The sequence below is a fragment of the Thalia democratica genome, chromosome 3 (assembly GCF_965202585.1).
Source record: "Thalia democratica chromosome 3, ktThaDemo2.hap1.1, whole genome shotgun sequence".
NCBI classification, from domain to species: Eukaryota; Metazoa; Chordata; class Thaliacea; order Salpida; family Salpidae; genus Thalia; species Thalia democratica.
The window spans coordinates 49,464,750-49,479,361 of record NC_139167.1 but is presented as its reverse complement, the minus strand read 5'-3'; the positions used below and the strand labels follow the sequence as shown (position 1 = coordinate 49,479,361).

At 25.8% G+C, this 14,612-nt stretch overlaps 3 protein-coding genes across 3 annotated transcripts; all 3 read right to left on the bottom strand.

The window, feature by feature from the left end:
• Nucleotides 1-274: 274 nt before the first annotated feature.
• On the bottom strand, nucleotides 275-3,166 carry LOC145831460 (transmembrane protein 222-like). The gene is made up of 4 exons (XM_082938728.1): nucleotides 3,042-3,166; nucleotides 1,927-2,131; nucleotides 1,485-1,615; nucleotides 275-827 (listed from the first exon to the last, which is right to left on the bottom strand). Exons 1-4 carry the CDS (start codon nucleotides 3,122-3,124, stop codon nucleotides 749-751), a joined length of 498 nt encoding a protein of 165 aa, XP_082794854.1. The 5' UTR covers nucleotides 3,125-3,166; the 3' UTR covers nucleotides 275-748.
• Nucleotides 3,167-3,833: 667 nt separating this feature from the next.
• On the bottom strand, nucleotides 3,834-12,358 carry LOC145832716 (vacuolar protein sorting-associated protein 33B-like). Its single transcript, XM_082940029.1, has 10 exons — nucleotides 12,036-12,358; nucleotides 11,076-11,257; nucleotides 10,367-10,609; nucleotides 9,824-9,966; nucleotides 8,509-8,611; nucleotides 7,944-8,091; nucleotides 7,551-7,762; nucleotides 7,220-7,334; nucleotides 5,670-5,811; nucleotides 3,834-4,580 (listed from the first exon to the last, which is right to left on the bottom strand). Exons 1-10 carry the CDS (start codon nucleotides 12,322-12,324, stop codon nucleotides 4,292-4,294), a joined length of 1,866 nt encoding a protein of 621 aa, XP_082796155.1. The 5' UTR covers nucleotides 12,325-12,358; the 3' UTR covers nucleotides 3,834-4,291.
• Nucleotides 12,358-12,910, bottom strand: LOC145832717 (U6 snRNA-associated Sm-like protein LSm8). Its single transcript, XM_082940030.1, has one exon. The coding sequence runs from the start codon at nucleotides 12,879-12,881 to the stop codon at nucleotides 12,591-12,593; it is 291 nt and encodes a 96-aa protein (XP_082796156.1). The 5' UTR covers nucleotides 12,882-12,910; the 3' UTR covers nucleotides 12,358-12,590.
• Nucleotides 12,911-14,612: the final 1,702 nt, after the last annotated feature.

Below are 14,612 nucleotides of genomic sequence, written 5' to 3'. Positions count from 1 at the left end.
GAACTGGTAAGCTTAACAAAATAAAATAATCAGAATTCACTTTATACTGTAAAACACACTAAACTTTAAAATAAATATAAGACTACTTTACAATTTTTATTAAGCGAACTAAATTTAACAAACAAAAAAACATTTCCATTGAAAAAAAAATCGAAATAACGCAGTGTAAGTTTACAGATAGACTTAGTAGATAATAGACAAAAAAAGAATTTTTTGCTTAAGAAAATTCTGCATTAAGTAAATTATGTACTTCATTATCTATGAAATCATTTCTTAAATCTTATTTTATGTGCCACATTTCAAAAAAAAGTAGAGTTTATTAAATTCTAAAAAAGTTTTTAAACTTAAAAGAAGACAATTAATTTATTTTTAAATATTGGTTACTTATACTTAAATTGAAAAAGATGAATACAACTTTTATTATTTTAGTTTTTATAATATATAAATATATCTACAGCAGTAAGAAAATTTCGATCTTTAATTTTGTTTTAAATTTAGTAATGTACGTCTCAAAAAAATACATTAATTTTATTTTTGAAAAGTAGTTTAATCGAAAGCATAATGTACAAAACGAAAAAGCAAAACACGGCATACAGGGTACGAAGTTAAAATATTACACAATTTGTTTGATAAAATACAAAAAACAACAACTAGAAGAAACAGCGGATGACACAATGTGAAGCTCATAAACAATATTGAGATGACACATTACAAAAGAGAACTGAAACAGCACAAATAAACACTAACTTCATAACAAATATATCAAAACTCCGATCATAGATGCTAAAATCACGAAGGGCAGCCAAGTTTTGAGAAAGGCTTTGAAACTGTAAAATTTTGATACTGTTAGTACATTAATAAAATTGTGTACTTTTTACTTTATGGGTCACTATAAAAATTCTCGACTTAATGATAAGGAGATGGAATTCTACTTGGTAAAGATTTTATTCAACTGATGATGTCGTTTGATTTCGTTTAAACGAGTGAAACAGTGTTTTGTTAATAAAACTAAAAAATATTGAACTCATCAGCAAAAAAATTAGTAAATAAAAATCTGTGAAATTAAAATAGGCTTGTGAAGTCTAATAACTTAGTCAGTGTTTAGATAAACTAGATCTTTTTTTTTATTAGTTATTTATTCTATTTGAATAAGATTTATTTAAGCACTGACGAGGTCTTTGATCGAAATTTAATTTGTAAAATAAATTCTTGAAAGAATAAATCATTATTTCTCCTCCAGTAGTTGAGATCTCTTTGTTTGTTTTTTTAAAACCAAAACATATAATATTAATTATTTATTTCATAAATAATACATGAATAAATATCATACCTAACAGCTTGTGTAATGTAAATACTTATTTAGAAATTTATAATGACGTTATCAGAAAAAAAAATTACATTATTGTAGTGTTATTTGAGTAACTTTCTGCTTTTCAAAACAGTAGTAACTTGAAACTCAATTATATTTGATAAAAACAATTTACCTGACATATTTTCCGTGTATAAGCATCAAGAAACACAACTTAACCATATTCCAACCTGATGAGCCGTTGTAGTTCATTATATTTAACGCCATCGCTACATGTGAATGGCAGTTGTCACAACATAAATTGTGCTGAAATTTTAAATTTACCTTTCATATAATTTTAAACTAAGATTAATTTTTAATTAATAACAATGCTAATAATTAGTATATTATCGTGCTAAGTAACACTATATTCCTAATACGATTCATAAAACAATAGTAAATTAAGCTGAAATTGAATTTTTGAAAAAAAAAGCTGAATTTTAGTAACAATGCGAAATTTAAAAAATACACCTTTTCTTATTTTCTCCTTAAATTATATTATTTTAATAACAAACAATACAACTTATGCATTACATTCAACTAAATGACAAAACACTTAAAAATCCACTTGTACCGACCATTCTAGTCATGTATTCATCTGAAGCTTGCTGAACGGCCTGATCCCAACTGCTGGTGTGCACCCGACTCTCGTCAAGCTGCCAGTACTTTGTGGGTTCGCCGAATCCCATCTTGTCGTGGCTGACGAAGTACGGACCGGCAAAGTCCCTTATGATGCCCACTGATGTGCAAATTCCCATGTGGCCTATGAACGGAAACATCCACCTGCAAGTAGTGTAAATAAGTTAACTGAGATTTTTTTGATACGTGTTCGGTGCATGAAATTGAACTAACAAAATATGGAGTTTGCAAACTAGAATCACTTTAAAACAAAAATTTACAGGTAGATTGTTAGATTTAAAAACATAAAAAGTTTTTATATACTAAAAAGTAAACCAATCAAAAAATAATAGGTAGGCCAGAAAACTAATTTCATAAAAACATGAAAATATAATTTTCCTCATAACTAATTCCTTGGTGATAAAAATAAATTTCATATAACAAACAGTATATTCAGCAATTAAATCAAAAATTTATAATTTACTTTACTAAGTATGTTTAAGACAAAATGTTTACAATTTTTAACAATAGCGTTTACGATTAAAATTATAAATAAACAAAAACTAAACATGAAAATATATTTGCTTACATGAACATGAGAAGTTATATTAAACTATATTGGGTCAACGAACTTGTAAATCCGCTTGTAACGAAATCTTCTGATCACATTTGTTTAAATTTAACTTTTATATTCTAATTTAACTTAATATTAATATTCTTTATAAACAAAACCTAAGTTTTAAATTTAAGAACCAACTTAGATACATGATATTTTTAAATAGAATACAAAATGTAATAGTTTTTTATTAGAAACGTGCCTTATACTTATATTTTTATAAAATTATCAAATAAAACATCAGCCAAAGTCTATCAGATCCAAAGCCTGGACTTATGTGATCAAAACTTTATTTATAACATTTTAAGACAAACCAATACCGAGTTATATGTATTATAATAGGAAAAATACGAAGCAAACAATCATATTGATTCATGTTGCTGGTTAAAGTAATTATAAATATATTTAGTAAACCTCAAAAACTTATGTAAGTCAAAAAATCGAACAAATAAAACACACGTGAGCATAGGAATAGGTGTCCAAACAATGCAACAGGGATATCTGTTGATGTCTTCCCGAATTATTCCTTTGCCCATTTCCATTCAGCTTTATTTATTCCAATGTATTAAAAAAGTGCTACAACTATACATTCAAAAGATTATTTAGATGAAGTCATTGTTATACACTTAATAATTAGTTTTATATAATTTTATAGAAAGTGAATAAAAATTTAAACGCAACTGCAATAGTAATCAGAAACATTAAAAAATATTACGTACAAAATTATTTACTTATTCAAAATATTCTTAACTGTAATTGTTTTAAAATGCATAGGTGAGTAATTGTCAAATTTATTTACAACTTTCGTGAAAGTAAACTTCAGTAATTAATCTTTCAGATAATGTATCTATTTTACTTAACAATAATCTAAATATTAACAAATTAATTAAACTAACATATATAACAAAATCATAGAACATAACTTGTTTTAATTTAGGTAGCCTATGTGACTAATTTAATTCGATAAAACAAATATCAACACATAATAATAATAACAGAGTTACATTGAAAACAAAGAAAGAAATAAGCATAGAAGAAAGTTTAAAAGCAAGACATACAAATGGCTATCTATTTAAAAATTGTAAGAAAATAATAGAAATGTAAGTAATCTTAATTGCACAGTTTATAATATATTGTAATTTATGAAAAAGAGACAACACATATTTAACAAAAACTTATAATGCTTCATTATTACTGTATTTACAAAGTAAGGTATGATTATTTGCATAAAAAAATAAATTTTAAGTGTGTTCGTAACAAATACAAAATATATTTTAGTAGACATCTTGTTCTGTTTAGCAAATAAATATAAAACAAATAAAAAAATTGTACACTAAAGAATATAATTATGTTTGAGTTAAACTTGGATACTTATTTATTCAAAAAATACTTTATTATTAAATATTTTATGCAGAATGTTAAATTATGTACGATTTGCCTTTAAAGTAAAATCATATGTTTAATTACAGATGCTAAAAAATTAACATTATACTGACAAGTCTTTAGTGTTAGTTTTGCTCTTTTGAAAGTAAGTTCATACAATTTGCAAGTAACTTTTTACACTTGATCAAAATTTAATCTTTTAGACTACTAGTACTTCCAATTTTATTGACTATTTTCTATATAACAATACTAAAGACCTATTAATCTATAAAACAACTTATTAAGATTTGCAATAGTCTTTAGCGTCAAATTTAGTCTTCTGAAAGTCAGTTTATGCAGTTCTCCAGCAACTTTTTACTGTTGATCATGTTCGTGGTGGCGATGATGATCCTGCACTTCTTCTGCTTCGCCAGAAACCTCAGCGCCGCGATTTCAGTAAAGGTAATTCCCCCAATGAAGTACACGACCACTGTTTTATTTTTATGCGGTTGCATATTTGAACCTCCACCCTTGGCGCTCTTTATGCACGGGTTGCCGAAGTGCTCCCCAGGAAGCATCTTGATAACGTCTTCTATTCCTTTCCAACCGTCGCGTTCTATTGCCTGCTCCGCTAACCTTGAAAATTGATAATGTTTTTTATTGATATTCTTGTTGTACTTGTTGGATTCTAATAAATTTTTTTACTATTTTTTGAATTTTAAAAATGACATACAGTTGTTTGGATTAACATTATGTTGATGACAGTAACTGTTGTCTTAGTTCAGACTAAATAGTAACAACGACTTATTGCTTTTTTCTGACTTTTTATTAATGAATAGTAAATACAACTAATTTTTTAGGACCTAGGATTTTTTGAATAACGCTATGGCAGTGGGATAATTTAAACTCGAACTTTTTTCAAAAGCAATCAATTTCTGTACAACTTTCATCAATAAACAAACTACAAACCTTATACAGTAAACTAAAACAAAACAAAAAAAAAACTGTTGAAGTTCGTAAGGTTTGATAAAAATATAAACTTTCTAAATAAGTAAAAAAAAATTTTTTTAGTATTTCAAATTTTATCAAACCTTTAAAAATATAACTATTGATTTTATTTTTAACTAATCAAGTTTAGTAAAAATTATTAATCAATACTTAATTTTTATGCATATACACATTTTTAATTATAGCTTTATCTCAAACTCTTCAGAACTTAAAATAAACGGTGCAACTCTTTACAACTGTTGAAAACTTATAGTATTAGTAAAACATTATGATTTGGTTACAAAATTTGACACAAAAGTTAAAAGAAAATTTAAGTACTATACTGAATTTGATCACATTACAATTGACCTTTTGTGCGCTTATCGCATAAAAGCTACCTATCTACTGTTGTACCAACATCATAAAGAAGATAAAATTAAATGTCAATTTAAAATATTAAAGTCGTCTTAACTTTCATTCAGACTACAAATAAAATTTAAATGATTTTTTTATTTTGTAACCATTTTGGTCCATATAAATAATTTGGTTTCAATACTTTCCAAAAGTATGGATTATATTTGACTTTTTTGGTAGATAATTACAATAGAGCTTATAACACTTAACAATTTCTCATAACCACCTATAAAAATCTACAACGCAGTTAAACCAAGTTAAAATAGCTGAAAAACTGTTATTTAAACAAAATAAATTTTTATTTCAACTGATTACCACACCAACCTGCAGTTGAGGGGAATGTAAGCGCCTCCTAGCACGTAACTCATGTCGTTCGGAGATTGAACCACGTTCTGTTCAACTCGCGGCACCAGACTCAGTTTTCTGCACACTTGTTTGAATGTGTCTTTCTTGAGTATGCTACTTCCTGTATGAGTGTTGTTTATTAAGAAATAAAAAAAACTTTCAGAGTTTAATAAACATGCTATGACAGTATTATACAACAAACCAAGTTGTTTAGTAAAATTTAGACATATGTAAAATTTTTGGACTGTTTTATAACTTATCTTTTATTGCTGCATTAAGTTAGTTTAGGTGTTAATAAAGTTCATTATTTTTACACACAAACTACGGACTTAAATCTTACTTAGTAGTTCAAAAACAAAGTGTTTAAAAAATATGTCTTTTACAAGATCCATAATGGCATTTAGGCTAATTAATTTCAAAAATAAAGATAAGTTTTTCTAACTGTAAATTAAAAAAAACTTCTTATTATGTTTAAACGATGAGTTTTAATAAATTAAAGCTAAAATAAACAAATTAAAGAGTAAAGATTTAAGGCCATAGGGGGGGAGGTAAGCCATGTTTTTTACAAGTTGTTCTTATTTTATAGAGTTTTTACTAAGCTTCAAGTTACTTTTTACCATTTCAAAAAACACAAATTCGTTTTTGAGATATGACCAGTCAAAGTCGGGCCGCATAAACTAAAAGAAGGGAAAAAAGACTATTTTGTTTAAAATCTATCGCCTCCTAAATTTTCTAAGCATCTTCTTCAAACTTTCACAGTCTAACCTTAATACAATAAAAAAATGTTACCTTAGACTTTAAAAATTTTTGAGTAAAAAAACCTTAAGAAAAAAAAAGGCTTTTAATTTTATTTTTGTGATAAAATTATTATTTTTTTAATTAGTAAAATTCATAAGTAATATTTTTTTCTTATAATGTAAGGAACATTTACGGAAAATTTGAAAAAATTACTTGAAAAATGAAGGAGGAGATAGATTTTTAGTGATTTTTTAAATTTCTGAGAAAATTGACCCAAAAAATTTGCGGTCTAAACGTTTGTATCGGAAACTTTTTACAAAAAAAATATCTCAAAAGTTAATTGATATTGTTGAATTCTTTGAAAACTGGCTTGTAGTTTGTACTTAAAGCTTTCAAATAAAAGCCAAAGTTATTTTTGTACAAAAATGTGTTGGACCCCTCTATGGCCTTAAATATGTTAACGAACTCTATCATGCAATTACTTTAAAATTTTGGAAACATATGACATATTAATAAAATAGAATAAATTACAAAAAATACACTTTAATTTTAAATGATAACTTAAGTTTTGAAAACATAAAAAAATTTCATACAAATAGTGAATTAGTTTTAAGATATGACATTTTTTTAGTTGCTAATAGTTAATTAAGATCAAGTAACTGTTGATTGTTGTTAAAAAAAAAACTATTATAATACTGGTATTCAAAACATTTTACTCAAAAAACTATTACAACTAAACTGAAGATAGTAAAAGTAATAGTATGTCAATAAAAGTTTAGAATAAAACACACCGATACTGGTAGCAGAAAACTTATCAGCAATTCCTTTCAAGTTTGCTTCAATTGAACTGCTGGTGGGTAAAGATGCAGATTTAGCAGTTGCGCTTGATTCATAAAACAAACCAACCTGTCGCAATTTATATTTTAATTCAATAAAACAAAATACTGAATTTAATTATTTTTTATAAAATTATAGATAGCAGAGAACTTTATTAACTTAAATTTGCATACATAAAACTTACTAATAAATTAAAGTACCTTAAAAAACAGGAGTATTTTAAGTTTGCTTGTTTTCATAACTAAAAAAAAATACTAAGTATACAAATTTGATAAAACAAAATACCTTTTTTAAGTTGAAGAAAGTGACTATGTGATGAAACCCGTAACTGCGCAGAAATTGTTCCTTGAGATTAAGAAAAGTCCTTCTATCCAGACCACTGTTCACTTGACACAGCAAGCACATCATCTTCAAAGTGTAGATCATATCGTACTGACGGTGGATGCACTCTTCAACGAAATTCAAGCACTCAGAAGAAGTCGGTTCCTCAATTAAAGCTGTTAAATTAGAAAAAAAAAGGTCAAAAAGTAAAATATTTAAGAAACTGAATGAGCATTTGAATCTCACAAAATCAATAGAAGCTTAAGTTTATTCAAACTTTTGCGGATAATATAAAGTTTTATTCTATAACTTGGCAAGCAGTTATTTAAATTTCAAAATTAAAGGAGAGTGACTCACAATGCTCCATAAAAAGAGCTCTATCCAATATAGGAAATTTCATGGTAATTTTCGTTTTTTTGTTAAACATATCTTCAGCAATCATAATATAGTTGGCACACCATTTTCGAGTTTCAGTTATTTCTTTAAGGTCATCTTTAACAAAATTCTAAAAAAAAACAGTTGAAAAATATTATATTAAAATATATAATAAACTTAGTTCAGCTTTATAAACTCTCACTAAACAAAATAAGTAAAAAATATTTTGTAGGGTTGCAAAAACTATTAATAAAATAAAAAAGTGAATTTTTTTTTAAATAATAAGCTTTTTGAAAGATTATATAAAGATTATATGAAGATTATACAAACGAATAACTAAACCATTTTGAAATCTACTTGTATTAAAAGCAACAATATCAAAAACATACCTGATTACGATTATATATCTTAATTAACGAATTAAAAAATCCAAAAACACATTTGTAATTCAAAGAATTAAACATTTAGAAAAAAATTAAATAAATGGCATATGTGGCTAAATTTACTATATATTGTTATCAATTAAAACACATTAATAGTAACATACTTTCATCTCATTTACATTCATCTGTTTGTTTTTAAATGATTCGACTTCTTTTTCACATCTTTGTGACTTTTCTTTTAAATACTTGAAAATAGAAGAAAAGTGTCTGTAAATTTTTCTGGTTTTAAGAAAACAAGTTACTAAGTAAATTTTTAGATATTAAATATTTTAATTATTTAAAATTAGATACAACTAAGATCATTACTCATGGGTGACCACTGTTGTACATATTTTCTTTTCCCTTTTTAGTTGAAAACTAAATTTAAGGTAATTTTTTATATAATAGTATTAAACTATTAAAAAGATACTGTGATGCTACTTTAAATGCGCTTTATAAAAAATAAAACTTTGAATGTTAATTATGTTTTTAAATATATACAAAAAATATTTCCTTCTAATCTAATTTTCATTATTATACATAAAAAACAGATAAAGTTTTCAGGCTTTCCAATATATTAAAAAAAATCTAATTCAGGTTTTTTTAGTTTCTTTTTAGCATAAACTTACAAACTTCAGGTAAAATGACCACCCTGATTACTTAAGGACTTTTTCGGAAATTTTATAAGATAAAACATTGAATTCAGGTAAACTTTTTGATAGGTAAATTTAGTAAAAGATACTGTTTTAACATTATTGCCCAGGAAAACTTTTGTGATAAAGTGACAACCATGATTCAAGCTAAAAGTAGAACATTTTTTAGGGTCAATCTTATTTTATGTCAAATGCGTTTTTAAATTTTACTTAAAAGTTAATCATGTAAATAAGCAATTATTGTTCAAAAACATTTTAAAAACAAAATAGACTTTTTAAAGCAATGCAGTAAAATATTTTTTTGAAGTTATTAAATTTTAACAGACATTATTTAACATTTAACACAGACAAAATAGTTTTAACAACAAAATTGCAAATACATGTAAAATTTTAACTGTAATTAACTTATAAGGTAGCTGCATAACGAAAAATAGAATTAGTTAAATTCCGTTATAACTAAAATTTAATCAATAACAGAGTTGTCTTTTCTTAAAATCAGAAAAACTAGCTAAACTAATTGGTTTTAAATTGAAAAGTAGTCAAAGGTTAAGCTAAAATGCTATAAAATGAAAAAGAATTAAACAAAAAAAATGAAAATATATACATCATGTTGTTAAGTAAAGTTTTATAAAGTGAAAATAATAATTTTACCAATTAATAATTGAACTAGCCAGAGTTTTTAAATACATTTTCAACTTTCCCAGTTGCCCTTTTTTATCTAAAAATTCAACTGGCCTGACTGAAAGGCAATCCTGTTTAAATTGCTGTTACACATAAAAAGTATTACTTGTCTCTAATATCGGGGAACACGAGGTTGTTGCTTGTCAGCTTAATTTTTCCCGATTTCGTTTCATCAAGTATTTGAGCGTCTATTTCGAGTTCTCCACATTTGATGTCGTACACATCGTCCATCATCCCTTCATAAGTCAACTGTAAAAAATAAGATCAAAGTTACATACGAAACAGAATTATTTTACATTCAAACTTGAAGCACTTTATACTAGAGCTATAGCAGTTTATAAAAAAAAACTAGCATTGTCTATTAAATGAAAGCTTAAAGTGTTAACCAAAATTTGGTTTTTATATGATACAAAAGTTTACTTAATTTTTAAGATATAGTCATATTTGTAAAATATTCGAACACTTTTCTAATAATTCCCAATTACAAATCAGCTGTACGTATTGAATTATTGTGCACCCAAAAAAATCGTAGCTCACTAAAAATTGTAATACACACCCTAAAAGAAAAAAAAAAAAGACATGCTCTTTTAGTCTAGGTTGTGATTAACTTAAAGTTAACTGAAACATAAAAAAAGTGTTGAGAGCAAACTTGTGAGCAGAGAGGTGTGACATAGTCCAAACTTCTATCCAGCAAAATAATCTGATCAATTTTTGAACTCGTTGTTGAATGTTTCAAGCTGTTACTGCTTCGATCTTTGGCAAGAATATTTACCAGTTTGTTCACTATACTTGAAGCCTGACCTTTACCACAGACAACCGGTATAGTTCCAAATGTCTTCTGTAGAGATATGATGGATTCCGCAACTGTGTGCAGCCAAGTTATGTCTCCATCCTGAAAATTTTTCAATGAAAGTTTTGTTTATATCATAACTTGGTTTCTGAAAGTAACAAAATGTTTGCCTTTGGAAACAAAATTATTTTCATTTAAGTCTAAATATATAAAGTAAATATTATAAAATACAGTAGTTATTTAGAAATTTTCATAAGCTTAAAATATTATATCCAATAAAAACTAAGTTTGTATTGTAGGAACATCATGCATAACTGTAACTTTATTTTTTTAAATTTCAATTGCATATCAAAAATTTAATTATTGTTTTTAATAAGTTCATAAAATAGTAAAATTCAAGAACACATATGAGACATAATAGCAAATAGTTTATGATAAAATAGACAAACAAGCACATAAACAACTACTAACTCTGATTTATCATGTACAATATTTTAAAGTAGTATTCAATTTTTTCTTAAGTTAGGTACTTTATCTTAGTCTTTTTTTTATGACTTGAAGAACAAACTTGAAAGAATGATCTTTGAAGAATGTCATTTTCAAGGCTAAGCAAATCTTCATTTATGCAAGCAAATCCGAGCTCTAGCTCGTGAAGTTTTACTTTACCAAAGACACCTTCTTGTTCAAGCACTAAATCACATATGTGCAGTCGGCGAGGTACAACTAGTACCATGTATTTTCGAAGTATATCTAAATCATGATTAAGTAATTTAAAAAAAAACAGTATTAACAACTTATTTGAATTAAAGTCAAAATGTAACAAGCTTTTATTTAGCTGTTTATTACTTAGTATTATTAACTTTCTTTACAAAAATTCAACTGAAACAACCCAAACTAAACAATTCTGTATAATATTAACAAGTTGTTTTTCTTCTTTTTGAAAATTCTTAAAATTTTTACTTCTATATAAATACTTTTTATTAGATAATTTATGTTAGATCAGGATATTCAATATTCTAATTTGTATATTTCTTGTATTTACACAAACTGAATATACAAAGTTACATGGGTTTGAATTTTTTACTTGTCAAAAAAAATTTAGGAATCTATGATTAACGTAAACCATTTTAAGTTTAAGAAACTTAAATGTTAGTAGTTATAATACTTATAAAATAAGTATTTCTGATAGATTAAATTATCTTATAGCTATTGTCCGAACTATTCATCATTATTTTATATTTTAGACACTAAACTTTTATTGCTAACTTAAAGTTAAGTTCCAAAAATAACAAATAAAATTTATGATTAGTTTTTAATGAAATACTAATAGTATTATGAATTTTACCGTAGTATAAATATAGTACATTTTTTAAGTATATTTGGTATAAACTTATTGATTTCCTACATATGAAATATTGGAAACTTAAAAACTACTAACACTATAACTTATAGTAAAATATTAAGTTTGTATAACAAAACAATGCTTATATAATTTTTTCAATTGATCAAAAACTTCAACTTTTAAAACCTGATTTTTGATCTGAAACAATATACTGAGCAACTTTTTTCATTATTTGAATGGTCGGACGCACAAGAAAAACACGCTGATTACAACCGCTTAAGCAATCTGATTTATTTAAGTAATACACTTTTGTAACATCTTTACTTCTCAAGTATTTCATTCCAACAAAGCTATCCAAATACTTGATGAGTTTAGGGTCAACAACCATATCCTTTTCCCCTAACATTTCGCCAAAAGCAACATTAAACTTACTGACAACCACTTTGTTTAACACTTCAAGATTTAGTCCAGCCATTTTAGCTTAATAATAATTTCAAAGTAAAATAAATCTAATTAAATTTATATTTTAAAATACTTACAGAGTGTATAAAATTTAGCTCAAAACTATTTTTCTAATTTATACAAATAATACAAGTCCCTAATTTAAACTTATTAAAATAAACACATTTAGTTAAAAAATATTTTATTTAATATAAACAAATAAAGTGAAACAATCATCTAATTAAACGCTTTTTAAAGCAACAAGTCCCAGTAACTATTTCCTACAAGTTCACACCACTATCAATGCACAACCGGGTTGAGAGGCGCAGCTTTCATGTTGTCAAAGTCCAGCGACCCATCAACTTCTTCATCAACCTCACCAATCACCGCAACGTTGTCTCCCCTCACAATGTACAATCCAAGCGGAACAAGCTCAACACCTGATGACGAGGAAAACACACGCTCATGAGTTTCTTGCAGAATCAAGTTTGTAGTTTGGTCGAATCCTTTCAGTGTGCCCACAATCATGCGTCCATCAGCTGTGACAACCGACACCTTGTTGCCAACAAAAGGTTCAATTCCTGATGACATCTTTGAGAGTTTATAAAATTCTAATCTGTTAAAACTATATTGATTATTTTTTGTAGGTCATTTTTAACAATTTAAAAATTTACAAATGAAATATTATAATAATTTATTATTCTATTGATTATTTTATGGTAAAAGCAAATCAAACAGTATAAGAAGACTAATTTATTATATACCTACATCAGGGTATTTTAAAACTTTCTTCCAGGTTTTTGAACGTAAAAGTTTTGTTGTCCCAGTAGAACACTAAAACTAATGTTATCAATATTAAAAATAAAAACAAAAATATATTGTAATGCGACTTTAAATGCCCTTTATAATTGGTAAAACGCTAGGTTTTTCTGATTTCTTATTAAGATGGCTATCCTGCTACGGTTCTAATACTTAAAAAAGTTTTTTAACAGTGATTTTTTCTTTTGTATATGCAAAAAATAGTATACTATCAAAATCCACCTGATTTTTTTTTTTGCTACATTTATCAATTTATTTTATATATTTAATTTTTTTTTTTTTTATTATTTACTACCACTGTTACTCCTAACCCTTACCCACAATCAGTAAGCAATTCTCGAATTTTATTGGATGGATTTTGAACGTGTCCCGCAAAAAATATTTTCTGAAATTTGACATCTAAACCACAAAAAACGTAGGAGCAGGGTGGCACTTAGTTTAAATAAAATCTTCCAGGTTATGTTCCTTAAATACAGAAAATTAAATTTAAGTTAAATAAGCGTTTTAATAGCATAAAATTTGTGTAAAGATATTGCAATGCTATGTTTGTAGATTGTCTTTGTGTTATATAAAAACTCTGAATAAGTTTACTTTTGTATATTATATTTCTATTTTTTGTTATCTACTATAAATTTTATTATTTTACATTAGAAATTTGTACAAAATTAAATTTTTTTTGTGCCTGAATAATTAGATTTAAGGTTTTTTAGTTTTGCAGGTAAAATGGCCTCTTTTAAAGAAGGAAATATATTTTAAATGGACTATTAAAAAATTCCCTTTATAAATTAGTGTTGGTTAATTTTTAAAAACTATCTATATCTTATAAGTTAAAGTGGCTAACAAATTTATTTTTAATCTTTGAGCTCCCTATGGCCTTAGTATATATTTTTTAGTTATAAGTTTTGTTTATCATATAATAATTGAAATAATTTTCAAAAATGAGAAAAGTTGAGGAAACAAATAAGATATTTAAAATATTTCCTTTACTTATTCTTGTTTTTATATCAACACTACTGAATATATTACATTTGTAACTCTTGAAGCAAAATGCAAAACTGAGTGACCAAAAATAGCCTCACTTAGATTTTGCTAGCCAGGTTGTTTAAATAATTTTTATTATAAACTAAGTTCTGAAAAAAACTATTAATCAAGTTTACTATGTAAATATGTTAGTGAATAAAAACACTTTTTTTAACAAAAAAACTTATGTCAAATAATCTAGTCTGCAATTTACAAAAATATTAAAACTAGCTTGAGTCAAACTGAGTTTGTTTAATTTTTAAACTAGCGGAAATATCCTGATTGTGTGGAAATTGTGATATAGGTAGTTTTTAAAAAGTTAGTAGTTAGGTTGCTTATTATTATAAATTAAGTATTTGTAATTGTAAAATATAGATTACAATTGTTAAACAAAACACTCTTATTATAATTTAAAAGTTGTAGCTATTAAAATTTTAGCTAAAATTACTGTTTAAACATAAAGTTAAATAATATCTATTCGAA

What these genes read in the sequence shown, in the direction of transcription:
- LOC145831460 (XM_082938728.1), bottom strand. Translation starts at nt 3,124, where the DNA reads ATGGAAATGGGCAAAGGAATAATTCGGGAAGACATCAACAGATATCCC. An exon ending in ACACCTATTCCTATGCTCAC is followed by an intron (nt 2,132 to 3,041) that starts GTGTGTTTTATT and finishes CACTACTTGCAG; the next exon opens with GTGGATGTTTCCGTTCATAG. An exon ending in ATACACGGAAAATATGTCAG is followed by an intron (nt 828 to 1,484) that starts GTAAATTGTTTT and finishes AAAATTTTACAG; the next exon opens with TTTCAAAGCCTTTCTCAAAA.
- LOC145832716 (XM_082940029.1), bottom strand. Translation starts at nt 12,324, where the DNA reads ATGGCTGGACTAAATCTTGAAGTGTTAAACAAAGTGGTTGTCAGTAAG. An exon ending in TTCCCCGATATTAGAGACAA is followed by an intron (nt 8,612 to 9,823) that starts GTAATACTTTTT and finishes AAAAATTTACAG; the next exon opens with ACACTTTTCTTCTATTTTCA. An exon ending in GTTTTCTGCTACCAGTATCG is followed by an intron (nt 5,812 to 7,219) that starts GTGTGTTTTATT and finishes ACACTCATACAG; the next exon opens with GAAGTAGCATACTCAAGAAA.
- LOC145832717 (XM_082940030.1), bottom strand. Translation starts at nt 12,881, where the DNA reads ATGTCATCAGGAATTGAACCTTTTGTTGGCAACAAGGTGTCGGTTGTC.